Here is a 27237-nt window from a genome sequence, read left to right as displayed (position 1 = left end):
GTGAAGAATTGTCCAGTAATAAAGGAGAGCATATTTAGAGCCTCTATTAAAATGCTCAGGCCAGTAAAGTGAAGCTTTCTTACTTCCGCACAGTAGACAGAATGTGCTGGAGAATATTTTGGCAGGGAGAGTTTAAAAACAAATGAGCTCGATGAAGATTAGCATGAAATAGATGAGGCGGAGCGAAAGAAAGGGCAGCACATGTACAAAGGAAACCTTTGAAGAAAACAGATTTGACTGAAAAATTCTTTTGAAAAAGTAGAAAATACTCATCTAGATCAGAGAATTTCAGGGAAACAAAAACAGAAGCGAGAGAAGAAAGGTTGGTGTGCATAAAAGATCACATAAATTATGTGCTTTAAAGCCATTTGTAAAGCACACTGTATCTCACCAGGCTAATTTTCTCCCCTTTGGATAATATTCTGGGCCCTCCATCTTTCCTTGCAATGAATGACTGGCCTCTTGGATTCTCTCCTAGTTCTCTGGAGTCTAGGCAGGCAGATGGGGGGACTCCCAATGCCTGCTTCGAATTCTCCATTCTTCTGACCAGACAACAGCTGGTATAGAGGGTCATAGATTTATTTTATAATTGAGTAAGACAAAAATGTCATAGATTATCTACTTCTTGATTTGGAGATTTTCTGTCCTGGTAAAAATTGGAAATGATTCTTATGATCCCTGGATAAATCAATCATTCCACATATTCACTTTAGTTCTCTTCTTTTGGTGGTGAAGGAGAGGCCTGCAATTAACATACAACCTAAACGTGGAAACATACTGTTCTCAAGGTCAGCTGTTTGGGTGATCATATACAATCACTTGGAGTTGAAATTTTTTATATTTTTATTACTTAAAACAACTTTAAATTTAAATATATTTTGATCATTTCTTCCCCTCCAAGTCCTTTGAGACCCCCCCCCCTGTCCACCTGAACAGTGCTATTTTATAATCATTTTTCCAGCATAGATATTAGTGCATATGGGAAACTGGACTTTATAAATGCATTAAAATTAATTATTAGCATTCACAACAGGTTCAAATTACTACATTCAGTTAATGAAACTTACTTATTGCTAAGAAGGTAAAATCTCTGGCCTCACAAAATTAAGACTGACCACTATATGGGAAATAGTGTGAAATAGCTGTGACTGAAAAAAATGGTAATTTTGAGATTTGTTTTTTAAGTTTTTGAAGAAGTTAATGCGTCTGAACATGGATGGAAATAATTTGGTACATATTCCTTCAGAATTACCATCTACACTAGAAGAACTTAAAATAAACGACAACAATCTCCAGGCTATCGATGAAGAAAGTTTATCAGGTATTTAAATCTTGTGTGCAAGATTTTACAGTATTGCTAAATGCATAACTAGAAAATTTTAGGTTACTTCACCATTAAGTTGATTAGCTAACTTTTATCACTTACCCAAGAAATATGTCTCCTACTGCCTTTTTCAATGTCCTGCTGTTTTTTAAAACAAAAAATGCCTTAATCTTAAATAAAATTTTTTCTTAATGATGCCAGGTGTTCGTCACTCACAGCACAGTAACTCTCTTACAAGCCCTTAATATCTGAAGAGTTGCACTTAATACTCCCTGAGTACCATGTATTTGGGTGACTCACTGTATCCATATGCATTCCTACTTCATTTTCTGTATGCTGGAATCTCGATCCAAGTGCATGGCAATTCTGTGTAAAGAAGGAATGAACATGCACTGTGTGTGTGTGCGGCAGTGCTATACACTGCTGTTGGGGGGGGGGCAAGAAGCCTCACGCAGCAGCCTCGGCAGCTCTGTTCTGGAGTGTGTGAGTTGAAGTCCTGCTAATTCTGTACCCATGATGCAGGAAGTGAAGCTGTCCCCACAGCTTGGCTTTCTGATGGACAATTCAGTGAGGAGTGTCTAAACATGCCAGAGTGGGCTCTTTTTCTTCTTTCTCTAGTGATATGTAGAACTGCAACTACACACAAGTATCACTTTGTACAAATCCTGACACCTTTGATTAGCTTGTGAATTCCCTTAAGACAAGACTGCCTAATTTTCTTTTTCATCTTCATAATCATCTAGCACTGCTCTTGAAGTATAATGCCCAACACTTTCTGCTAACTTGAGTTGAAACACAGTTATTAAGCAATTCTGAAAAAGTGAGCATAAAAAGGAATAAACAATCCAAGTATTATTTCTGTTAGCTTCCAAAAAGCTTCACAGGAAAAAAACACTTCCATTGATGAGAAAGAACAGTAATTATGAGAATTGCCAAATGTGAAGATTACATAGTTATGGAAACACTCAGTTTCCAGATGGATTTGGATGTGCACATGAAAAACATTAATAAACACAGATTTTGATGGGCTTTGTCATATGGAAAGGACACTGGAAACTTTAATTTCTAACTGCTCTGTTAGACTGAAAGGAACACAAAATTGAGAACAAGCATATAAATAGGCTGTATAAACTGGGTTTATATTTCTAGCTCTGCTATTAAAATGGTATCCTATAAAAACATAAATTACTGATTTTTCTTTTCTGAGGCAGGGTCTCACTATGTATTCTAGGCTGGCCATGAACTTACAATCTTCCTGCCTCAGCTTCTAAGTGCTGGGCTTATAGTCATGAGCCACCATGTCTTACTATATACTTCCTAGTTTGAAGTTTTTCTCATATATCCCTGGAATAGGTTCTCAGCACACTCAAACAAATGCACTGTATTTCCAGAGTGTTGATTTATAATCCTGGGTGGACTGGCCATCTTCTCTCATGTCTATGCACTAAACACAGAGGAAGCCGCATCTTTATGTTGGTGGCCAGAAAAGATCTCTTTATGTCTCCGGGTGCCTGGGTTCTTAGTCCTGCTGTGTATTGGCATCTGAGGTGCTGGATATTCCTTGGCTGGGTCATCTGTTGGGTTCCCTTGCCTCTGGGTGAGTTCTGCTGCTTGGGTAACAGCTAGCAGGTGAGCCTGAACATGACCACAGTCTTTCTGTGTGTTGCCTCTAAAAGCCACTATTCTCTATCCTTCCCTGCAGCTACTCACCAATGGCCTTTCAGATCACAGATGCAAAGAAATGGAAAACCAAGAGAGAAAAGGCATGGGAAAGAAAAAGATATAATTCTAGATGCTGTAGGAACTGAAGGCAGGATGGGCTGGTAGTCAAGAGTTGAGGGAGGTAGGTGTACAAGGGCACACATAACAAGTAAAAGAGACCACCTGAGACACTGAATGTGTGCTAAACAGAAAGGGGAGCTCTACCACGCTGGAGGAGTAAAAGGCCCGGGGTGGGGGAGTGGAAAACAGGATGTGCTTCAGAACATTCTTGTCATGCCTCATTACTAGAACAATCAAACTGAAGTCTGCTCACCCTGGCTGCTTAAGTCCACCAGGAACCCTAACATGCATGCCATTGTATCTACAATGGGTCATGATCTTACTTACCACAACAAAGGTCTTTTACCTCTATTTTCTTGTTAGGAATCCTTTCAACAGTGACCTCAGATCTAATCTAACTAAAACACTCTTTACCCCACTTCACACAGACAGACAGACAGACAGACAGACACAAGAGAAAACAGCACAGGAACACAAAGCATTGTGAATTTGTTGTTTCTCAGGATGTCATGTAATTACTGACTTCTATTCTCCACTTTTCAATGGAAAGTGCCTATACTTCAAGATCTCAACCTATATATTAGAGAAATGCTGGGTCCTCTGTACCTTTAATTTTGAAAACAAGACACAAAGAAACATAACTATGGACAGTTTCCTGGCTGTCTTACCTACTTCCTGTAACCCAATCCCTGAGGGATCCTAAGTACCACCACCAGAATGGTACTTATGTGGCTTTTGTCATAGCATCCTCAGTTCTGCACTTAGGTATATAGAGAATGAGAGCCAGACCTACATTAAGGGCATTCCCTCCAAACAACAATTTTACCCTGCTGCACACAGCCCACCTCAGGGTGAGGCCTCCATCCATCCCAGCAAGCTCAAACATGACTTTTATCTGCATGTGCTCACTTGGTTGTTTCAACCTGAAGCTCCTCTTAACTATATCTAAATCTTTGTATCCATAAGAGACTATTACTTCCACACCACTCCTATCCGTAATACATTCTCTTAAAAACTTCAGGCATTTATTACCTATATTTCACATGTGACTGTCTTTGCTGTTTCATAGTACAGGCCTGAGCTGCACAGGGTCTTCTTGTAATGCTGATGACAGAGGTTGAGCAGGAAAACATCCCATATTTGGGGAACCTTGTCTACACCCTGAACCTCTGACTCAGAGGCCCCTGGGTATGTCACTGTTGAGTGGAGCATGCTCTATCTGACCTAGATGATACCACTCCTGAGGCCAGCAGAAACAGTGTAAGGGGAAAAAAAAGACTTGCTTGTATAAAGGTCTTCCTTGGTAGTTCATTCTGAATACATGGAGAATTCTGATAATCTTTTTTTTAAAATTTTATAAAAAATTTAATTTTACATATCAGCCATGGATTCCCCTGTCATCCAGCCTCCCACCCATCCCTGCTTTCCCCCAATCCAACCCCCATTCCCACCTCCTCCAAGGCAAGGACTCCCCTGGGGATTCAGCTCAGCCTGGTAGATTCAGTTGAGGCAGGTCCGGTTCCTTCCTTCCTTCACCAAGGCTGAGCAAAGTGTCTCAGCATAGGCCCTAGGTTCTAGAAAGCCTGGTCCCACTGCCTGGAGACCTCCTAAATAGTTCAAGCTAATTGACTGTCTCACTTATCCAGAGGGCCTGGTCCAGTTCCATGGGGGCTCCTCAGCTATTGGTTCAGAGTTCATGTGTTTCCGCTAGTTTGGCTATTTGCCCCTGTGCTTTTTCCAATCATGGTCTCAATATCTCTTGCTCATGTAATCCCTCCTCTCTCTCGCCAATTGGACTCCTAGAGCTCCACCTGGGGCTTGGCCGTGGATCTCTGCATCTACATCTTTCTTAAATAAAACAAAACAAAACAAAAAACTAGCTTCACTCTGTGCCAGTCTCTCCTCCTCCTCTTCTGTGACAGCATCTCACTGTGTAGCTCCAGCTGTCCTGGAACATTCCTATGCAGACCAGACTGGCCTCAAACTGTCAGAGATCTGCCTGCCTCTGCCTCCTGAGTGCTGGGATTAATGGTATGCACCACTACACCTGGTACTCTGCTATATTTTTAACTCTCTTGTTGAGAGATTGAGGGTTTGTGAGGACAGTGTTTATTTCTGTGTTACAGAGAAAGGAAATCACCATCCCACTGCCTATCACATTGCCAATTCATACCTACAGGTATTTGCAAATGGTTCCAATGAATGTCATGACACTCTTAACTCCTTGTCCACTTGAATTCCAAATCCCTGTTTGGCAAGTGTCTTAATCATGGTTACTATTGCTGAGATGAAATATTATGACTCTCTAGAGCAACTTGGGAAGAAAGGGTTTACTGGTTTATGCTTCCACGGCACTGTTCATCCAAAGGAAGTCAGGACAGGAACTCAAGCAGGGTAGGAACCTGGAGACAGGTGCTGATCAGGGCTATGGAGGGATGCTGCTTACTGGCTTGCTCCCCATGGCTTACTCAGCCTGCTTTCTTATAGAACCCAGGACCACCAGTCCAGGGATAGCACCACCCACAATGGATTGGATCCTTCCTCATCAATTAATAATTAAGAAATGCCCTACCAGTTTGCATTCAGTCTGTCATAGAGGTATTTTCTTAATTGAGATTCCCTCCTCTCAGATGACTCCAGCTGTGGCAAGTTGACATAAAACTAGCCAGTACAAGGAATATGGCCTCTAGAGGTGATCCTTACTCTTCTACCTTCTGTTTTTCTTTGTTTCTGCTCCTTATACATATTTGTACCCTGCAACACCTGAATTATTTCCCCCAACCATGACTCTTGTCCTGGTTGAATTGTGCAGATGTCATGTATAAAATACTCAGGAAAAGGATTTAATGGGGAAACCAAGATAAAGAAATTTTAAATCTCCAAATATACTGAATTTTTAAAAATGGGTTCTTTCCTCTTTTTATTGTTTCTTTGTGCAGTTCTGGAGCTCCAGCCCAGGTCACAGGCAAGTGCTCTGCCACTGAGCTACATCATCAGTCCAAATTGCATGTTTTTAAAGTTATTCTAATACTCAGATAATTTTATTTTTCTAGACTTAAACCAACTTGTCACCTTAGAATTGGAAGGAAACAATCTCAGTGAAATCAATGTCAATCCCTTAGCTTTCAAATCTTTGAAGAGCCTATCATATCTACGTCTGGGAAAAAACAAATTTAGAATCATACCACAAGGTCTTCCCGCTTCTATTGAGGTACTGATATCTTTCTTCTAATTTCTGTTTTGTTTTCTGAGACAGGATCTCACTATGTAGTTCAGGCTGGCCTAGAAATCATGATCCTCCTGCCTCAGCCTCCTGAGTACTATAAGTGTAGCTGTGTGCCATTACACTGAACCTCTTCTAATGTTTTATAGTATTATATACTATAAAAATATACAAGACAAATGTATCCTTTAAATATTATTATTATTGTTGTTGTTGTTGTTGTGAGAGTGAGAGACAGAGTCATGCATGGGAACAGGCATGTATACATCACAATGGGCATGTGGAAGTCAGAGCACAACATTTGGGAGTTGGTTTTCTCTCTTCCACCATGGATTGTTGGGCTCCAATTCAGGTTGTTAGGATTGTGTGGCAAGCACTTATTACCTACTAAGCTATCTTGTTGGCTCTAAAATAAATATCTTAGAAGACTACTTACTGTAATATATATTAAACTCAATAGAGTTCTGGCACTATATACAGAATTCACTATCACCTGAGTATTAGATGCATCTGATAACATGAAAAATGGTAATGATGACAGCTCTCGGTGGGGAAACAGACTGATTAAATTATCCTAAACCAGAGCTAGCAAGTTTAACTACTTGTGCCCTGTCCTACTTAGGGTTTCTATTGCTGTGACAAAACACCATGACCAAAGCTACTTGGGGAGGAAAGAGTTTATTTAGCTTACACTTCCACAACACTGTTCAATCATCAATAGAAGTCAGGACAGGAACTCAAACAGGGCAGGAACCTGGAGACAGGAGCTGATGGAGAGGCCATGGAGGAGTGTTACTTATTGGCTTGCTCCCCATGGCTTGCTCAGCCTGCTTTCTTATAGAACCCAGGACCACTAGCCCAGGGATGGCACCGCCCACAATGGGCTGGGCCTTCCCCCATCAATCGCTAACTAGGAAAATGCCCTACAGGCTTGCCTCCAGTCTGATGTTATGGATGCATTTTCTTAATTGAGGTTCCCTCCTCTCAGATGACTTTAACTCATGTCAGATTGATATAAAACTATCTAACACATCCCTAATTCACAAATTCTGAGTAAAAGCACATTCTGACCTAATTAATGATAACAATATGGATGGATCTAAGAATTGTACAATAAGGCCTGGACTATTTTCATCAACTCTGAGGCTTAGAAATTTTCATCAGTTCTATCTAAAACTGTTCTTGTTCTTGTTTCAAACATTCTGGAGTCCCCAGTGGTTACCAGGGGTGCTCTTTCCCACTCAGGTGGTCTTTAGCCAATAACTGTCAATGCTCATTTCTTGAATTAGGAACACTGAGGTCCAGAGAGTTTTTTTTTTTTTTTTTTTTTTTTTTTTGGTTTTTCGAGACAGGGTTCCTCTGTGTAGCTTTGCGCCTTTCCTGGAGCTCACTTGGTAGCCCAGGCTGGCCTCGAACTCACAGAGATCCGCCTGGCTCTGCCTCCCAAGTGCTGGGATTAAAGGTGTGTGCCACCAACGCCCGGCTTTTTTTTTTTTTTTTTGCAGAGAGTTTATATATACTCACAGACCAAGCTGGAACTCAGGTTTCCTTATCTGACCTTGTTTCTACCACATTCCATGTTCATCCCCCAAGAAGCCAGTATGGAGTTCCTTTAGTCCTATGATCCAGAATAGAGAGCTATCTATTATGATTGCATACTGTTGTCACACCACTACAGTCCTGCTTCTTCCAGCTGCTAAAGAGACATAGCTAGAGTACGCTGGGGTTTACCAGTACTTGGCTTTACATCAGAATTATCTAGTTGTTTGTTTGTTTTCTTTTTTTCAAGACAGGGTTTCTCTATGTCGCTCTGGATGTCCTAGAACTTGCTTTCTAGACCAAGCTGGCCTTGAACTTAGAGATCCATCTGCCTTTGCCCCAGAATCCTGGGATTTAAAGGTATGCGTCACCATGTCCAGGTAATTTTTTGTTTTAAAATAGGAATTTATTATCCTAGTCTGGGCTTGAACTCTTGATCCTCCTGCTTCTACCTCCCAAGTGTTGAGATCACAGGCATGCACCACCACCATGCCCTGCTTTATATGATGGGGATCAAAAGTGTATCCCAACTTTCATCGAAATTATTAAGACATAAACACACCTGAACCTATCCTTGACATGCTAATTCTTATTCTTTGTTAGCAAAGTCAGATACCTAAATTATTTTTTAAAGACGCATTTTAGGGACCAGAGAGATGGCTTAACTGGTAACCCAGCTGCTGCAAAGTCTGACAACCTGAGTCTGATCCCTGAGACCCATATTGTGGAGATAACTGATAACCTACAAGTTGTCTTTTGATTTCTATACATATCCATATACATATATGCACACAAAATATAATACAATTATAAATACTTTGATACATGCAACTGGTAAAACATATACACGTGCAACGTAGGTGATTAAAATAAAACAATATTCGTGCCGGGCGGTGGTGGCGCACGCCTTTAATCCCAGCACTCAGGAGGCAGAGGCAGGCGGATCTTGTGAGTTCGAGGCCAGCTTGGGCTACCAAGTGAGCCAGGAAAGGCGCAAAGCTACACAGAGAAACCCTGTCTCGGAAAAACCAAAAAAAAAAAAAAAAAAAAAAAAAAAATCAATATTCTCCTCCCCATGTCCGAACTTTCCAGCCTGGCTTCTGTCTCTCCAAAGGGACCTGTTTCCACTGATTTTGGAAAATTCTGGGCACACAGTATACATCACATGCTATTTGCTATGAATCTTTTTAAAAACACTGCTGCAGGCCAGTCTTACATCACGGCACATCTGAAGACTGTCACATATCAACTTTCTTATAGCTTCAGGGTCTTCGGTATATGAATGAGTATTCCAGAACCTACTTAAATACCCCTTCCTGTGATTTATTTAGGTTGGAATTTTCTACTTTAAATGAGGTGATTCTGATGTACACTTGAGTTTGGAAATCTCTCATGTAATTCATCCCTTAAGTACACAGGGCAATAAAAGCAAAAAGCTAAATGTTCCTTTATGTATTTCTAACAAATGCCAGAATTAAGTTACAAAAGGAAAATAATCATGTTATGAATAAAAAGTTACATTCAACATGTAAGCCAATTCTACTTAAGCATTCTAACTATAACCAGAAAAAATTTAATAATTAAGACCCTTTAGTAAAAATTTTTTCTAATATCAGCAACTTTCTTTTTTTAAAAAATTTATTTTCTGTGCATTGGTGGTTGCCTGCATGTATGTCTGTGTGAATGTGCTGAGTCCCCTGGAACTGGAGTTACAGACAGGTGTGAGTTGCCATGTGGGTGCTGGGAATTGAAACTGGGTCCTTTGGAAGAGCAACCAGTGCTCTTAACCACTGAGCCATCTTTCCAGCCCCCTAATTCCAGCAACTTAATGAATGTTAATTTTATGAGTATATAAATTAAAACTCAAGTCTGAAAACATGAGCCTAAAATAATTATAGAGACTACTGAATAGTGGGAAGCTGGTCTGAAGCTCAGGCTCAGCTAGACTGGACCCTCATGCATTAGCCCTGGAACCTAGGGTGAGCATTATTCTCTCTACAGGCCTATCACTGGTGAGTTGTGACTATTTCTACCCCTAACTTTCAGGGCTCTGAAGCTCAAGTAACATAACTAATGTAAGGTTTTTTTTTTTGTGTGTGTGTTTTTTGTTTTGTTTTGTTGTTGTTGTTTTTTAAGACAGGGTTTCTTTGTGTAATAGTCATGACTGTCCTGGAACTTGCCTTGTAGACTAGGCAGGCCTTGAACTCACAGAGATCCGCCTGCCTCTGCCTCCCAAGTGCTGGGATTAAAGGTATGTGCCACCATGCCTGGCTAATTAAGTTTTTTTTTTTTTTTTTTTTTTTTTTTGGTTTTTCGAGACAGGGTTTCTCTGTGTAGCTTTCCGCCTTTCCTGGAACTCACTTGGTAGCCCAGGTTGGCCTCGAACTCACAGAGATCCGCCTGGCTCTGCCTCCCGAGTGCTGGGATTAAAGGCGTGCACCACCACCGCCCGGCTGCTAATTAAGTTTTATAAGTCAGAAAATTTATACAATTATATGATATGCTGTATCATATAACATTATGGCTAAAAAACTAAGTTTAACTGACTGAAGAGATGACTTTGTAAAATGCTTGCCACATAAATGTAAGGATCCAAGTTTGATTTCTAGCACCCACAAAAAGCTGTATATGGTAGTATGCACCTAGAATGGGGAGACAGGGGGATCTCTAGAGCCCACTAGTCCAGCCAGTCTAGCTGATTCAGGGATCACTAGGTTCAGTAAGAGACTGTCTCAAAAACTAAGGTGGAGAGAGACTGAGAAGATACTTGATACCAACCTCTGTCCTCCACATGCTTTTGCACAAATGTGTAAAATACATATACACACCCACACTCAAATATGCATATGCATAAACACAAATTAAATTTATTTAATCCCATAATAATAGGCAGTATTTTTATGTTATTAGCTATAAAATTTGACATCTTAAAAGTATGAACTCACTTAAAAAAGGTAATAAGACTTTAAATAATACTAATGAGAATAGTCTAGTTTTTGTGAAATTGGATATATTTTCTCTTATTTATAGGAATTATACCTAGAAAATAATCAAATTGAAGAAATAACTGAAATTTGTTTCAATCATACCAGAAAGATCAATATGATTGTATTACGTTGTAATAAAATAGAAGAAAGTCGGATTGCTCCTTTAGCATGGATAAATCAAGAGTAAGTATCTACTACAGTTTAATTTTCTTAGCATCTTTTCCCATGGAATTGTTATTCTTAATTCCAAAATTTAGCTGCTTCACTGAGTTTCAAACTATTTATTAGGTAAGTGATATTAAGACCACTACTGCCTGTGGACCTGCTAAGTGCTAAACTAGCAAGAAATGGGGGTTGACTCATAACAATGAATGCCTACCGGACAAGTTGTCAGTTTAAATGGCATAATCCTCTGCACACAGAGAGGAGTGTTGACTCCCTTTTTCTTCATCATTAGATGGAAATACCAAGCTGCAGAGACCTGGCCTGTCTTCCTACACCATACTGCCTTCTTTTATCCAAACCATTTCTCTTCCTTAAGAAGGCTTTGTTTGAAAGTAGAGGAGCAAAATAGAATCCACCTTTCTAAAAGGAGTCAACAGCCTATTTGTAGTCTTTAGCAAAGAATGAATGAGTTGAAGGCAAGCTCAGTCTGATATCATGTCCAATGGATATGCCCAAACATAGGCTGAATGTTTATACAAGGATATGCTCCTAAGTTGACCACCCTGGGAAATGGGCTGTTCACAGAGATGAAAAGAGGCTTTGGACCCAACTGGAGGATAATGAAGTCCTTTGTGAATAGAGGAATTTTTACTGGGTGAAGAGGGTTGGCAGAAGCCCTTGTAGACTCAGGGGAAGTTTCTGAAACAAAGCAGGGAGCTCAACACATTCCCAGGACTTCCCAGTGCGTTAACACTTCCACATTCCTCCATTTCACTCTAGTCCTTTCATCTCACCCCAAGTCCCTGATGTGCCAGGTCATAAATCAAATAACAAAAGTACAGGGAACCCCTACACCCACCACAAGTCAGGAAACATCATTACTAGAAATAAAGACTTGTGGATTTCACTTGATTCAACAATTTGAACTTAGTTTCCCCATTTTCCCAAAGGATCTGTGTGGACTCTGATGAACAACCCTAGCTAAGGTACTGTGTGGATGTTGGTAAGAATATGAGCTTGGGGGCCAGACAGACCCAGGCTGACATATATAATCTGGTTTTGTTTAGGTTCATTAGGATGGCCTGTCAGTCTACTGAAGCTCCTTATCCTGTTCACTTTTCTTTGTTGCAGAAATCTTGAATCCATTGACCTGTCCTATAACAAGCTTTACCATGTCCCCTCCTATCTACCTAAGTCTCTGCTGCACCTCGTACTAATTGGGAACCAGATTGAACGGATCCCTGGCTATGTGTTTGGCCATATGGAACCAGGCCTGGAGTACTTGTACCTGTCATTTAATAGACTTGCGGATGATGGTGTGGACCTAGTCTCATTCTATGGGGCATATCATTCTCTGAGAGAATTATTTCTGGATCACAATGACTTAAAATCCATACCACCTGGAATACCAGAAATGAAAGCACTGCATTTTCTGAGGCTGAACAACAATAAGATTCGGTAAATTTTGAATTTTTCTAGTGTCAATTTAAATTTTGGTTGACAAATTCAATAATACTCATAATATGAACTTTTACATTTATTCTGAAGAGAAAAACTGGTGCTAAAAATTAGATCTAAACAAAACTGGCAATGTTAATAATTGCTAAAAGTGGAATAATAGGTATGTGAAGACTGATAATGATTTTTTTTTGTGTTAATTTTGCAAATTTCCACAGTACTAAGTAGAGTATTACTACACAATATGTGGAGCCTTGGAGACAGACTCACTTAAGGTGGTAAAGCAGTAAATACACTATACTATAACCCCCATGTACATACATACAATAATTGCCTGAATATAGAGTTTTATAAAGGCAAATTCTGAATAAATTTCTTGGAACTCATCTTCCTTCACTTTGGAAGGTTTCTGCATGTCTAATCATTATGCCTGCCTAGGCAGCATGGTTGACTAGGTGATTAATCTGGAACAGTATGGAGATAGGTTCAGTGGCACATGCTTCTAATTCAAGAAATTGAGAGGTGAAGGCAACAGGATCAGGAGTTAAAGGCTAGTCTTGGCTACACAGCTACACAATAACAGAAGTTCTGTTTTAAATCAACAATTAGGAAGAACTTCCTCACTTTGCAGGTTGTGACTACACTCTTATTGCTTCATTTCTTACAGTTGTGTAGCTTTAACGATCTACTTCTATTGTCTTTTTTCCTCCCTTTTGAGACCTGGCATTATTACACCAGGCTGGCCGGGAATGCAGTTGAGTAGTGACGACTATCTTTAAACTCACTGCAATCCCTGATTAAGTTCCTGAGTACTGGAATCACAGATGAGAGTCACTATGACCTGTGCAACTTCATTTTAAGAAAAAAATTATTTTTAAAAATGTAACTTCTAAATCCTAAAGTTAGATTACTTGGATTGCTTGTAATTTACATGTCTATTTTTCTTTAGGAATATTCTTCCTGAACAAATTTGTAATGCTGAAGAAGATGAGGACTCTGCTCTAGAACATCTTCATCTTGAAAACAATTATATTAGACCCAGAGAAATATCATCCTATGCATTTTCATGCATAAGACTGTATTCAAGTATTGTTCTTAAACCACAAAACATCAAGTAATTTCAAGTTTTCTTTTGCCACTTATAAATTTTACTCATGCATTAAAATTACATCTCTTTACTTTGTGTGGGTGGGGTGGGGGTTAGGTTGTACACTGGAGTGTAATGCCCTCTGAAGCTAGAAGAGGGTGTTGGATGCCATGGAGATGGAGTCACAGGTGGTTCTGAGCAAACTGATGTGATGCTGTGAACTGAACTTGGGTCCACTGCAAGAATAGTACCTCTTCTTAACTTCTTGAACCATCTCTCCAGCTCCCCAAACACTATTCTAATGCTAACTTCTTGGTTTAGTTCAGTTTACAGTGGTTATATGCACACTGGTAATGGTAAGGAAAGCTAGCAGAAGGGCATATGAGAGTTCTACACTATAAGCCAGAATTACTTAAAAGTTAAAAAAAAGAGGGCATTTTAAGACAGCTTCCACGTCTTCTTCAGCAAGATCAAAAGATTATGAAAAGTAAGCTGGACACACCACCTTTAGTCCCAGCACTTGGGAGGCAGAGACAGGAGGCTCTCTGTGAGTTTGAGGCTAGGCTGTTCTATATAGTGAGTTCCAGGACAGCCAGGGCTATGTAGGGAGACAGAGACAGACAGAGAGATAGAGAGACACAGAGAGAGAAACTATAAAAGTTGTAGTTTGTTTTAAAAAATACACATTACTGCTAACTATAAGCTGAGTTAAATGTAAAAATAACTCATTTCTGAAAACATTCCTCCACTAGTTATAGTTAGCAACATCTCTCTTGCCATATTTGCTGAAATGTATTTTTTATCAGTTTAATGAACAAAGTAGTATTTATTACACACTAACTTGTAATGATTTCTTCTTATTAATATAAATTTAATTAATTAATTAATTAATTGAGACTAAATAGTGTCTTACTGTGTAGCTCTGGCTGGCCTGGAACTTGCCAAGTGCTAGGATTAAAGGCATGTGCAACCATGACGACCTCCGATCTCTGTACTGATAAAAAAAGTTATAAGATACATACAGAAACTATGCTGACTTCTTTCATTAACTCTCAGTTTTGGGATCTGGAGAAACACTAGGCTCACGAATTCATTTCTAGCTTTGGCCACTGCTTTAGCTTCTTTTCCTGTTACTGTGACACCTAGTTAGGGTTTCTATTGCTGTGAAGAGACACCATGACCATGGCAACTCTTATAAAGGAAAACATTGAATTGAGGTGGTGGCTTACAGTTTCAGAAATTTAGTCCATTATCATCATAGCAGGAGGCATGGTGGTATGCAGGAAGACATGGTGCTGGCTACATCTTGATATGCAGGCAACAGGAAGTGGACTGAGTGTTACACTGAGGGAAGCTTGAGTAAAAGAGACCTCAAAGCCACGGGCATACTTCCTCCAACAAGACCATACCTCCTAGTAGTGCCACTCCCATTGGGGGCCATTTTCTTTCAAACCACTACACTGTGACAAAATACCCTGACAAACGCCAACTCAAGGAAAAAAATGGCTTATTTTGTGATACAGTTTAAGGGCATAGCCCATCATGGCAATGAAGTCAAAGAAACAGAAGACTGAAATAGCTAGTCACACCGTGTTGAAAATCAGGAACTAGAAGCAATAAATGCTCGTGCTCATGTCAAAGGGAACTCAAACTGAGTATGATGAGCCAATCCAATTAATACCTAAATACAACAGTGATGGGTTATTAAACAATTTATTTCTTATTCTCAAACTTTTTATTTCCAAATAGTCTCATTCTATAGCTCAGGCTGCCTTTGAACTCATCATGGTCCTTCTGGAAGTCTTGGCTTCCCAAGTGTTGGGATGACAGGTATATATCACCTGTCAAATCTACTGTAACTTTCCTTAGCTGCATTATGGCACCACTTTAGAGAGCCTGTGACAAACTTAACTGAGAAGCTCTCCCGGTCTGGTAGGGTTACTGTAAGTAGAAATCAAGTACCCAGGCAAGAGAATCCATCGGTCAAACAGTGGTGATGCAAGGAGCAGAGCAGCCTAGGCGTCTCCTGCCAGGTCCTGAGAACTCTCAGGGGATACGTGGCCACAGTCGACAGCCTGCAAGGAAAGGATGGTGTGTGCAGCCGCAGACACTTTCCCCAACTTTGTTAAGGTAGCAGACTCTCGCATAAAGCTAAAAATCAGAATGACAGTTGGAACTTTGCCCTGAATTCTGAATTTGGAGGATTCATTTATTTCAACTGTTTTGTTTTCTTTTTCTTACTTTCTTTTTTTTTTTTTTCGAGACAGGGTTTCTCTGTGTAGCTTTGCGCCTTTCCTGGAACTCACTTGGTAGCCCAGGCTGGCCTCGATCTCACAGAGATCCGCCTGCCTCTGCCTCCTGAGTGCTGGGATTAAAGGCGTGCGCCACCACCGCCCGGCTCTTTCTTTCTTTTTTAATAGTTTTATAAATGTTTTCAGTATGGAACCTGTTCAGTCTTGAAATTTCATCATGTTCTGAATGGGATGTTTTAATTTCATAAATATAGTGATAAATGTCCTTACAGCAAACATTCTTCTTGAAATAATGTTATAACAAACAGATGTTCAGTCTGGCCTCATAAATCTGTTGTAATCATTAGAACATATGTGCACTAAGAAGTCTTAGACTAGCCATGGTTGAGAAAACATTAATGTTGTGTCTTGACTTTGTACATATGTACATGGAATGCTATCTGTATTCTTAAATTCGATTTTGGCTTTTTGTACATGACGATTTTTAAAAATACTAAGATATGATCTAGTGAAAAACATATATAGCTTGGTGTTATGAAGGAATAAATATGCCAGGAACTAGAGGACCTAAATACTATGTTTTGAATAGATAAGTGGATCACATCACACAAGGCTCCTGGGAGATTTAGGTCAATGATAAGGAAGTGAGCCTACCACTCCTCCAAATGAAGCAACTTTGGCTTTATCAGAGAAGTTGGAAGTGGCCATTTGTTAGAGGATAGGCTGAACCTGGCTTGTAGTACAAGACAGAGATATGAGGACAGTGAAGTCAGAAAGTCCTAGGGTTGGTGGGTGAACCTTCTAGAAGCTTCCTCTGGTACTTTATACAATGTTAGCATTAACATTTAGGTCATATCTGAGTTTATTAGTTATGCCCAACTGACCACCTGCTATTTCTATTGAGACATTTATAGATGTCTTTGTGTACAGGATGCTGCATAGCAGGTAGGTGGATAGGTATATTGTGTTTTTCCAAAAGGACTGTAAAACTTAGGAGAAAACAAAGAATTCAGTTTTTGAAGCCTTGCATACTGTGCATAGTAGGTAATAAAAGTGGGTGTTGAATAAACAAAGAATTTTGTCTTCTTGGTCCTCAGTGCAAAATGGATCAATTCATGTGTCATCCAAAGTTGGTATAAACATTACCCCCCCTAATACCAACCAACAAACAAACAAACAAAAATAGAAAAGAATCTGAAAAAATTCAGCATTTTCAAAAGAAAAATGTTCACAGGGCCATTAAGTTAATCAGGCATACATTTTCTTATTAATTTTTCCTAACCTAGACATTAAAAAACCAAGTGTATTTTTAACTTTGTGTGGATGTGAGAACGTGAACATATGTAGAGGGACACACAGAAGTCAGAGGCATGAAATTCTTCTAGAGCTGGAGTTACAGGTTGTTGTGAACTGCCTCATGTTGGGTGCTGGGCACTGAACTTGTGTCCTCTGAACAGTATACTACTTAACCACTGAGCTCATTTTCCAGCCCAAAGCATAGTCTTTCAACAATTAAATCATGCTTTGACAACTGGAAATACTTAGTAATCGATATAGTTGTTCTGTATCACAGTCCTTCCAAAGCCATCATTTAACATACCATGAATTACTATGTTCCCAAGCCAATGATTTAATGAAATATTCAAATTCTGCTGTTTAAGGGAACCTCAAAGGGTAGTATAAACAAAACACTATATGATATCAGTTCTATCCTTTCCTTTTATTTAGAAGAGTAAAAGTTTCCTCAGAGAAGAATTTATAAACTGAGATGACTAAACCAATTCTTTGTTCATGGTTGCATATCAGTTCTGATCATCACTGATTGGCTAAATTTTAAAAAAGTGTTAAAAGATTTCACTAAAAGAAATTTCTGGTTAGTTTGGATAAGGGCTTGTCTATCTTGTTGATTTTCTCAAAGAACCAACTCTTTGTTTCATTATTTTTTTGTATTATTCTCTTTGTTTCTATTTTATTGATTTCAGCTCTCAATTTGATAATTTCCTGGTGTCTATTCTTCCTGGGAGACTTTGCTTCTTCTTGTTCTAGAGCTTTCAGGTGTGCTGTTAAGTCACTAGTGTGAGATTTCTCCAACTTCTTTATGTGGGCATTTAGTGCTATGAATTTCTCTCTTAGCACTGCTTTCATAGTGTCCCATAAGTTTGGGTATGTGGTGTCTTCATTTCCATTGATCTCTAGGAAGTCTTTAATTTCTTAACCCATTGGTGATTTAGTTGAGCATTATTCAGTTTCCATGAGATTGTAGGCTTTCTGTAGTTTTTGTTGTTGTTGAAATCTAACTTTAAACCATGGTGGTCTGATAGAACTCAGGAGATTATTCCAATTGTTTTGTATCTGTTGAGATTTGCTTTGTGGCCAAGTATGTGGTCAATTTTAGAGAAGGTTCCATGGGGTGCTGAGAAGAAGCTATATTCTTTTTTGTTAGGATGGAATGTTCTGTAGATATCGATTAAGTCCATTTGAGTCATAACATCAGTTAAGTCCTTTATTTCTCTGCTAAGTTTCGATTTGGCTGATCTGTCCAGTAGTGAAAGTGGGGTGTTGATGTCTCCCACTATTAATGTGTGGGGTTTTATATGTGGTTTAAGCTTTAGTAATGTTTCTTTTACATATGTGGGTGCCCTTGTATTTGGGGCATAAATGTTCAGAATTTAAACTTCATCATGGTGGATCTTTCCTGTGATGAGTATGTAATGCCCTTCTTGATCTCTTTTGACTGATTTTAGTTTGAAGTCTATTTTGCTGGATATTAGGATGGCTAAACCTGCTTGCCTCTTAAGACCATTTGATTGGAAAATCTTTTCCCAGCCTTTTATTCTTAGGTAGTGTCTATCTTTGAATTTGAGGTGTGTTTCTGGTATGCAGCAGAAAGATGGGTCTTGCTTTCGTATCCATTATGTAAGCCTGTGTCTTTTTAAAAGTGAATTAAGTCCATTGATATTAAGGGATATTAATGACCAGTAAATATAACACCAGTAGCACAGACACTGAGAGAAACAATCAATCAATGGGACCTCTTGAAACTGAGAAGCTTTTGTAGAGCAAAGGATATGGTCAACAAGGCAAAGCGACAGCCTACAGAATGGGAAAAGGTGTTCACCAACCCCACATCTGACAGAGGACTGATAATCCAGAATATATAAAGAACTCAAGAAATTAGGCATCAACATGCCCAAAAGTCCAATTAAGAAATGGGCTATAGAACTAAACAGAGAATTCTCAACAGAGGAAACTCAAATGGCTGAAAGACATTTAAGGAATTGTTCAACATCCCTAATTATCAGGGAAATGCAAATCAAAACAACTCTGAGATACCACCTTACACCTGTCAGAATGGCTAAGATCAAAAACACTGAAGACAGCTTATGCTGGAGAGGATGTGGAGGTAGGGGAACTCTCCTCCACTGCTGGTGGGAATGCAAGCTTGTACAACCATTTTGGAAATCAATATGGTGCTATCTCAGAAAATTGGGGATCAATCTCCCCCAAGACCCAGCTATACCACTCTTGGGCATATACCCAAGGAATGCTCAATCACACCATAAGAGCACTTGCTCAGCTATGTTCATATCAGCATTGTTTGTAATAGCCAGAACCTGGAAACAACCTAGATGCCCTTCAACTGAAGAATGGATAAATAAAATGTGGTACATATACACAATGGAATACTACTCAGCAGAGAAAAACAATGACATCATGAGGTTTGCAGGCAAATGGATGGATCTAGAAAAAATCATCCTGAGTGAGGTAACCCAGACTCAGAAAGACAAACATGGTATGTACTCACTCATAGGAGGATACTAGATGTAAAACAAAGATGACTACACTGCTACTCACAACTCCGGGGAGGCTACCTAGAGAGCAGGACCATGGGAAAGACTCAGGGATCGCCCAATGACAGAGAAATGGATGAGATCTACATAACAACCTGGACGTGAGTGGGGGTAATGAAGGGCAAGGTTCGAGGGAAAGAGAGCTTAGGAGAGCGGGAGATCCCAGCTGGATCAAGAACAGAGAGGGAGAACAAGGAATAGGTGACCATGGTAAATGAAGACCACATAAGAAAATGAAGAAACAAAGTGCTAAAGAGGCCCACAGAAATCCACAAAGATACCCCCACAAAAGACTGCTGGCAATGGTCAAGAGACAGCCGGGACTGACCTACTCTCTCTGGTGATGGGATGGCCAAACACCCTAATAGTTGTGCCAGAAACCCCATCCAAGGACTGAGGAATCTGGATGCAGAGATTAAAAAAAAAAAAGAAAAAAGAAAAAAAGGAAAGAGAGGGAGAACAAGAAATAAGAGACCATGATAAATGAAGACCACATGAGAATAGGAAGAAGCAAAGTGCTAGAGTGGTCCACAGAAATCCACAAAGATACCTCCACAACAGACTACTGGCGATGGGTGAGAGAAAGCCCGAACTGACCTACTCTGGTAATAGGATGGCCAAACACCCTAATTGTGCTAGAAATCTCATCCAATGACTGAGGGAACTGGATGCAGAGATCCATAGCCAGGCTCCAGGTGGAGCTCCAGGAGTCCAATTGGTGAGAAAGAGGAGGGTTTATATGAGTGAGAATTGTTGAGACCAAGATTGGAAAAAGCACAGGGACAAACAGCCAAACGAATGGAAACACATGAACTATGAACCAATAGCTGAGGAGCCCCCAACTGGATCAGGCCCTCTGGATAAGTGAGACAGTTGATTAGCTTGAACTGTTTGGGAGGCATCCAGGCAGTGGGACCAGGACCTGTCCTCAGTGCATGAGCTGGCTGTTTGGAACCTGGGGCTTATGCAGGGACTCTTAGCTCAGCCTGGGAGGAGGGGACTGGACCTGCCTGGACTGAATCTACCAGGTTGAACTCAATCCCCAGGGGAGTCTTTGCCCTGGAGGAGATGGGAATGGGAGATGGGAATGGGGGGAAGGTGGGGGGGGGAGGACAAGGGAATCCGTGGCTGATATGTAAAATTAAATTAAATTATAAAATAAAAAATACAACATAAAAATATAAAATATTAAGTAATGAAAAATTAAGGTGAAACCAGTTCTTCTTTTGCCCAAATACTGAATGGTCTTCTGTTGCTGGATTTAACTCGGCTCTTGCTTACCTGAATTCCTCTAAAGTGGATGACCTCCTGAGCTCTTCTCTTACTCCAGACACTCTGCTGCTTTCTCCTCCCTCCCAGCCCTCCAGTGTTGTTGTTTGCCAACATTAAAAAAATAAAGATTTATTTTATTTTTATTTAAAAAAAAAAAAAGGAATTTCTGGTTAGCTCTAATCTAAAGCCAGACAATCATTAGATACCACTAAGCTCTAGATTCTGTGAAACATTGAGATTTATCTCCAGTACTTAAAAAAAAAAATAAAAAAAAAACATTAACTCAGAACTGAAATCAGTATTAGCCACAGACCTGGTCTAAAACTTAGATCTGTCTTCCACAAAATTGGGGAAATAACTGTGTAGCACAGTGGATGAATGATTAAATGATGTGATATCATAAAGTGCTGAGCCTAGGGCTGACTTCTGAATATGAGTATCAATGTCTTTATTCAGAGATTTCAGCAAACAGGCAGGTGCACAGGGAATGAAATGAATTGCTCAAGGTTGTCAGGCCTTTTGTGTAGTGGGTATTACTATCTCAAGTAGCATTTCATTAGATTATGATAAACAGTGGAGAAAAAGAACAGGTCAAGGGCACTAGGGCAGTGTTCAGCACAGTGCTCTGTACTGGGCCAGAGAGGAAATGCATCAGGCTTCTTGGCTAGCCATGTCAGCAGTTCAGCAACCATGGCTCTCCTGAAGAGCAGGTGGGGGATCAACGACAAAACTCAAGTGTGCCCATCTTTTCACTGTGACATAGTGTGTTCATATTCATGACACAGAACAGAGTGAACTATGGTATAGAACATCCCTGAGCCAACCTCCAGACAAAGAGAGCACCATTAGGTATGAAAGTCTAAAGTAATTCTCATTCTAGATTTGAAAAACAAAACAAAACCAAAATAAAACGCTCAGATGGCTCAGAGGTTAAGAGCATTTATTGCTCTCACAAAGGACCCAGGCTCAGTTCTCAGCACCCCCATGATGTCTCACAACCATCTGCAACTCTAGTTTTAGGAAATGCAATGCCCTATTCTGATCTCTGCGGGCATGAAGCATGGTGTACTTATACACAAAAATGAAGAATGAACACTCATGCACATAAAAAATAAGTTAAAAAATTTTAAAAAGAAAAACAAACAAACAAATAAACTGGCCAAGGCTGGAGAAATGTCTCAGTAGAAGAGTACTTGCTGCTCTTCCAGAGGACTCAAGTTCAGCTCCCAGCATATACACAGGTTACCCCTCTGACACCCTTTTCTGGCTGCCTCAGGAACTCAAATATACTGAGACACACACACAATAAACAAACAAACTAACAAATCATAAATAAACAAACTGTCTAGGTTTGGTGTAGTGACATGCCTGTAATCCCTGTACTCAGAAGGGTAAGGCAGAACAATTACTCAAGTTTGAGGCCAGTCTGGGCTACATACATAGTAAATTATCCTTCATACATAGTAAATTATCCATCATTCTTGGCTATGAACAAATAAACCAAATTGATAAGAAAGAAAATTAAATTTACCCTATAAGCATGGGTCACTGTAGATACTTGTAATATTCAAAAAGTGCCCCAAAATCCTGTACATTACTTAAAACAGCCAACCAAACTAGAAATGGTATTTGATCACTAAGCCTCTCTAGTAGATAGACTCCTCCCTTTGAAATAACATCAACTGAGTCCCTAATACAGTCTGTGTGGAAAGTTCAGGCCTTTCTAGCATGCAGCAAAGTTGAGGCAGAGCATTCCATGACAAGTTTGTCCTTTCTTATTTCATTTCTGGACCTATGACTATTAGCTCCAATTGACCCTAACCCAACAGAAGCAGACAGAGGTGAATATGATCAAGACAAATTGTATGAAAAAAATTTCAAAGAACTAGTAAAAAATTTCACAAACAGAATACTGAAAGTTAATATTTATCTCCCAAACCCCCCAAAGACTTTCAGATAAAAGAAAGTCTACTGCAAACTGTAGTTTTGTGGAATGTATGTTTAAGTTTATATGTAAGAAGTAAGTCCTTGGCATAATCCTCATATGCAATCCTGCTTCAGTGTGCCGAACAAGAACATTTGAAACTGAGAGCCCTGCTGGAATTCTGTCTATCATATGTCGTCATTCCCAAAGGGAACAAATGTTTTAACTTGGTAAGTATATCTTCATGATTATACAACAAAAAAATAACAACATGACTACTTTTTTCTTTCAAGTTTTGTTTCCTTTTAAATATATAAATGGATAGAGTATAAACTTACACACTAGCTTATTTTTTCCTTTGCATAAAATGTGAAGAATGTGAACCCTACACCAGGGAAAGCAGAACTGTCTTAAAAATAACATGTGATTATACTAAATGAGTATTAGTTTGGAAAAGAAAAAGAATACATCATGTTATTAAAATGTTCTGGTTTGTTTCTAAGTAACAATCTCTGTGGTCAAATAAACTCACATCAAGTCATCAGTGGATATAAGCAAGTCTTTTGTAAGCTGGGATCAGCTGGAAATTCATTGTTTTGCAGAACCTGGGAATTACATTCACAAGCACTGAATTTTCATGAGAACTACTGAAGATTAACCCAACTAGTATTCCAAAACCCAAAAGAAAAAAGTCCATTGTAGGACATCCCTTAGGGACTATGACTAAAGCTACTTTGCATATGTCAAAGTATTTATAAAATGGGCTGGAGAAATGGCTTGGTCAGTAAACAATTTACTATGCAAACACGGGGACCCTAGTACTCATGAAAAAAGCTAGACATAGTGGTGTGTGCTTGTAATCTCAGTACTGAGAAGGTGGAGACATGGATCCCAAGATCCACTGGCCAGACACAAAAGTAAGAGGCTGTCTTAAAACACAACGTGGATGGCACCAGTGGAATGATACTTGAGGTGACCTTGGGCCTCTACATGCATCCACACACATATATACACACACACCTGCATACTTATGTTCATGTGTATGCACACACACAAGGAGATTTATAAAACATCAGCACAAATCCTACATGGATTCATGTATGCAAGTTAAGAAACCATGCCTAAGACTGGAGAGATGGCTCAGTGATTAAGAGCACAGACTGCTCTTGCCTAGGGCTCAATTGCCAGCATCCATGTGATAGCTCACAATCACCTGAAACTCCAGTTCCAGGAATTTGGTCTCTGCAGGCACCAGGCACACACATAATACACATATATATGTATGGATATGCAGAAAAAAAAACACTTAAAATAAAATAAAAATACGGAAATCTTAAGATAAAAAGAAAAGAAACCTTGCCTAGGGTAACAACTAAATTAACTTAAAATGATTTTTTACATGAATTATTTTATTACAATAAAGATAAATCAAAGATTAAATTAAGACAAACTGGTTCATCTTCCCCAATGTTAAATATTTAATTATTCTATTTATTAATATTGTCAAAGCTACAGGACAGTTAAAAGAATAATTAATATGCAGTTATAAGCTCTCTACTTACAAATACCAACTAATACTTAGCCAATTTATTTCATCTGCTTCAGTTTCCATATTTGTGACTGTTTATCTATCCATCCACTCATTTGCATCTAAATCTATATTTATTCATACATCTAATTACACATTTCTATCTATATCTATTCATTCATCTACTAGTAAGGGGTGAATATGGGCCCTTTGAACATATTCTATCATTCATCTCCATTATTTCAGTATGAATCACTTAAAAACAAGATTTCCTTACAATTGGGTCAATTATTATTTTTAGATAATTCCAAAAAAATTGAATGTTGGTTCAGTATTATCAAGCACACCATTTATAATCACATCTCAGATATCTCAATGGGTCCTACACTGCAGTGTATGAGGTTTAAGACCTAAATGAAGCTCACAGGTCTATTATTAGGCATGATATTCCTTCTAGTGGGAAATAGCATTTGGAAACCAGATCTGGAGGCTAGCTGTGCTCACTACTCTCAGGTCCTCTCAAAGGAACGAGCTGGGATATTTACTTAAAATACAATCATTTCTCACACTGATTTCTCAAAGCAAAAACACATTTTAAGACTACAGTAGTTACTTTTCTGTTGTTGTGATAAAACACCATGACCTAGGTAACTTGCAGAAGGAAAATTTACTTTGGCTTCTGGTTCCAGAGGGATAGGAGTTCATCCTGGCTGGGAGGCAGGGCAGCAAGTGAAGAAAATGGAAATGGCAGTTGGAGAAGGAATCTGAGAAATCACATTTCAACTACAAGCATGAATCAGACAGAAAACATGATGTGGGATGAAACTATAAACAATCAAAGCCTGCCCCGAGAGGCCTATTTCCTCTAGCAAAGCTTTACCTACCAAAGGTTCCACAGCCTCTCCAAACAGTGCCAATATTATAGCCTATGGGAGTTACTTCTCATGCAAACCACCAGAGAGATATTTAATAGTATTTCACATCCAAACACTGTAATAAGCTAAATTGTATTGTATAAACATTTTATTATTCATAAATTCAATTAGACTCATGTTAAATGACAACTGATGGCAATAATTCATTTTTTGTAACTTGAAACCTCAAGCAAGGGAACAAGAGTGAACTCTGCCCCATAAACTGTCACTGCAGCAGTGAATCCATGAAAGGTCGGGAAGTGGAGGAGAGAGGAGATACCTACTATAACGGACAGAGAATTTTGCCAAACAGAATTTCAGGTTGGTTTTTCTGGATAGCATTATTCAAGATATGCTAAAAATCTGGACTTAGCTGAAAGATTTCTTGATATTCTTTTTAAAAAGCCATATGCTCTAAATCCAGATGCAGACTGAATATTGCTTATAGCTCATGATCTATAGTTATAAATTCCTGATCAATGTGCCTGGTCCCCATAAGAAATATAGATATGAAAACAATCCACAGAATCTGAACCTTCACAAATGTTTTCGAGGTATTTATTAAGTGCTAAATCCTAGGCTATTAACAAAGCAAGGTAGTACAAGCTTTGTAACTGTGGTTGGCACCTTAGCGGCTGAGTAAGGAGAATCACAAATTCTAAACCAGTCGGAGCTACTTAGAGAGAACCTGTCTCAAGAGAAACTAACGAAACAAAACCTTGTGGTATGCATATATGCATCCTAGAATTCAGTGTTCTTGGACATTCTTTTTTGTTTTGTTTTGCTTTTGTTTCTGGAGACAGGGTTGCTCTGTGTAGCTCTGGCTGTCCTCTTAAGAGATCCACCTGCCTTCTGCTTCCCCAGTGCTGGGATTAAAGACTTGCATCACTGCCCAGCTTCCTTGGACATTATTAAGAGCTATGGCACAGTCTTGCAGCTTTCACCCAACTGCGAGGCCCCTGACCTTGCAATCTCATCTCATTTTCCTCCATAATATTATAATCTTCTCCAATTTTCTAAGAAAGTAAGGGAGTGCTAGACACCCAAATACAAAGTACTGGCAGGCATTGTGTATACCTACAGCCCACCTATGTCACAGCTCCTACAGCACTCACCTTACCCATTACCCTTTTAGTTCCATGAGACAGTTTCTCAGGCCCTTCTTTATTTTAATTTGTATTATGGACTTTGATCTCTGCAGTCTATGTCTACACCAGAAGGACTAGGCATCATCTTAGAAATCATATGTGAGCACGGTATTAGTTATCTATTTTTATTTTCACAGTCACTGGTATATAGGCCCAAAACTTGCATTTTATACAGTTTTCAAAGCAGTCAAGTTTTCTGCTCACAAAGTAAAAAGAATATTACCTTTTAAGTTTAGTAATTTACCTCATTTGCAACATAATATAGCCACAATTTCTACTAAAGACACTGTTCTAACACAACTAGTTCTTCAATGTTTAGAGCAAAACACAATGGACAGGTGAAGGAACAAACCCCAAACTTAGAAAAAAGAAAAAGAATTAGGTTCTCCATAGACCTGAGGGGTCTTATTCAAAAGTGATTTTCTCAGAATGAAGGAGATAGATAGATACGCAGCTGTATTTCTAATGCTGACCTGGGAGAAGATCTCCTCAGTCCTACCTGGGAGAAGCTGAGATACAGCAATTTCTGTCATTAAAATGCATACATATGACTCTCAAATAATGAGATTTAAAAATGTTCATAACAACTCTTCAAAAAGTAATTCACTCTGTTGAATATGTTAGTAATTTGTAGCACATTTCTACAATATATGTGAAAATGAACTATTGATAACCACAGTGACATGGGTGGCTTTCAAAACCACAATGTTGAATGAAAAAAGGTCGACACATGAAGAATGTATAAAGTGACTGCATGTGTATAAAGTTCAAAAATAAACTATG

At 39.1% G+C, this 27237-nt stretch overlaps 2 protein-coding genes across 2 annotated transcripts in view; one reads left to right on the top strand and one right to left on the bottom strand.

Annotated features, from left to right (window-relative positions):
• Ecm2 (extracellular matrix protein 2) overlaps positions 1-13643 on the top strand; it is a 33269-nt gene extending 19626 nt beyond the window's left edge. Inside the window, exons 6-10 of the mRNA XM_028863826.2 lie at positions 1186-1321; positions 6160-6317; positions 10899-11038; positions 12152-12478; positions 13428-13643. Of these exons, the coding sequence (XP_028719659.1) occupies positions 1186-1321; positions 6160-6317; positions 10899-11038; positions 12152-12478; positions 13428-13596 (930 nt within the window). The 3' untranslated portion in view covers positions 13597-13643. The remainder of the gene's footprint in view (positions 1-1185; positions 1322-6159; positions 6318-10898; positions 11039-12151; positions 12479-13427) is intronic.
• Positions 1-27237, bottom strand: part of LOC114689503 (centromere protein P) — a 216229-nt gene that overhangs the window by 60908 nt on the left and 128084 nt on the right. The gene's annotated exons all lie outside the window — the stretch shown is intronic.

Source organism: Peromyscus leucopus, chromosome 5, assembly GCF_004664715.2.
Source record: "Peromyscus leucopus breed LL Stock chromosome 5, UCI_PerLeu_2.1, whole genome shotgun sequence".
NCBI classification, from domain to species: Eukaryota; Metazoa; Chordata; class Mammalia; order Rodentia; family Cricetidae; genus Peromyscus; species Peromyscus leucopus.
Note: the sequence above shows the minus strand (reverse complement) of the source record. Positions and strands in the feature narration are given on the sequence as shown.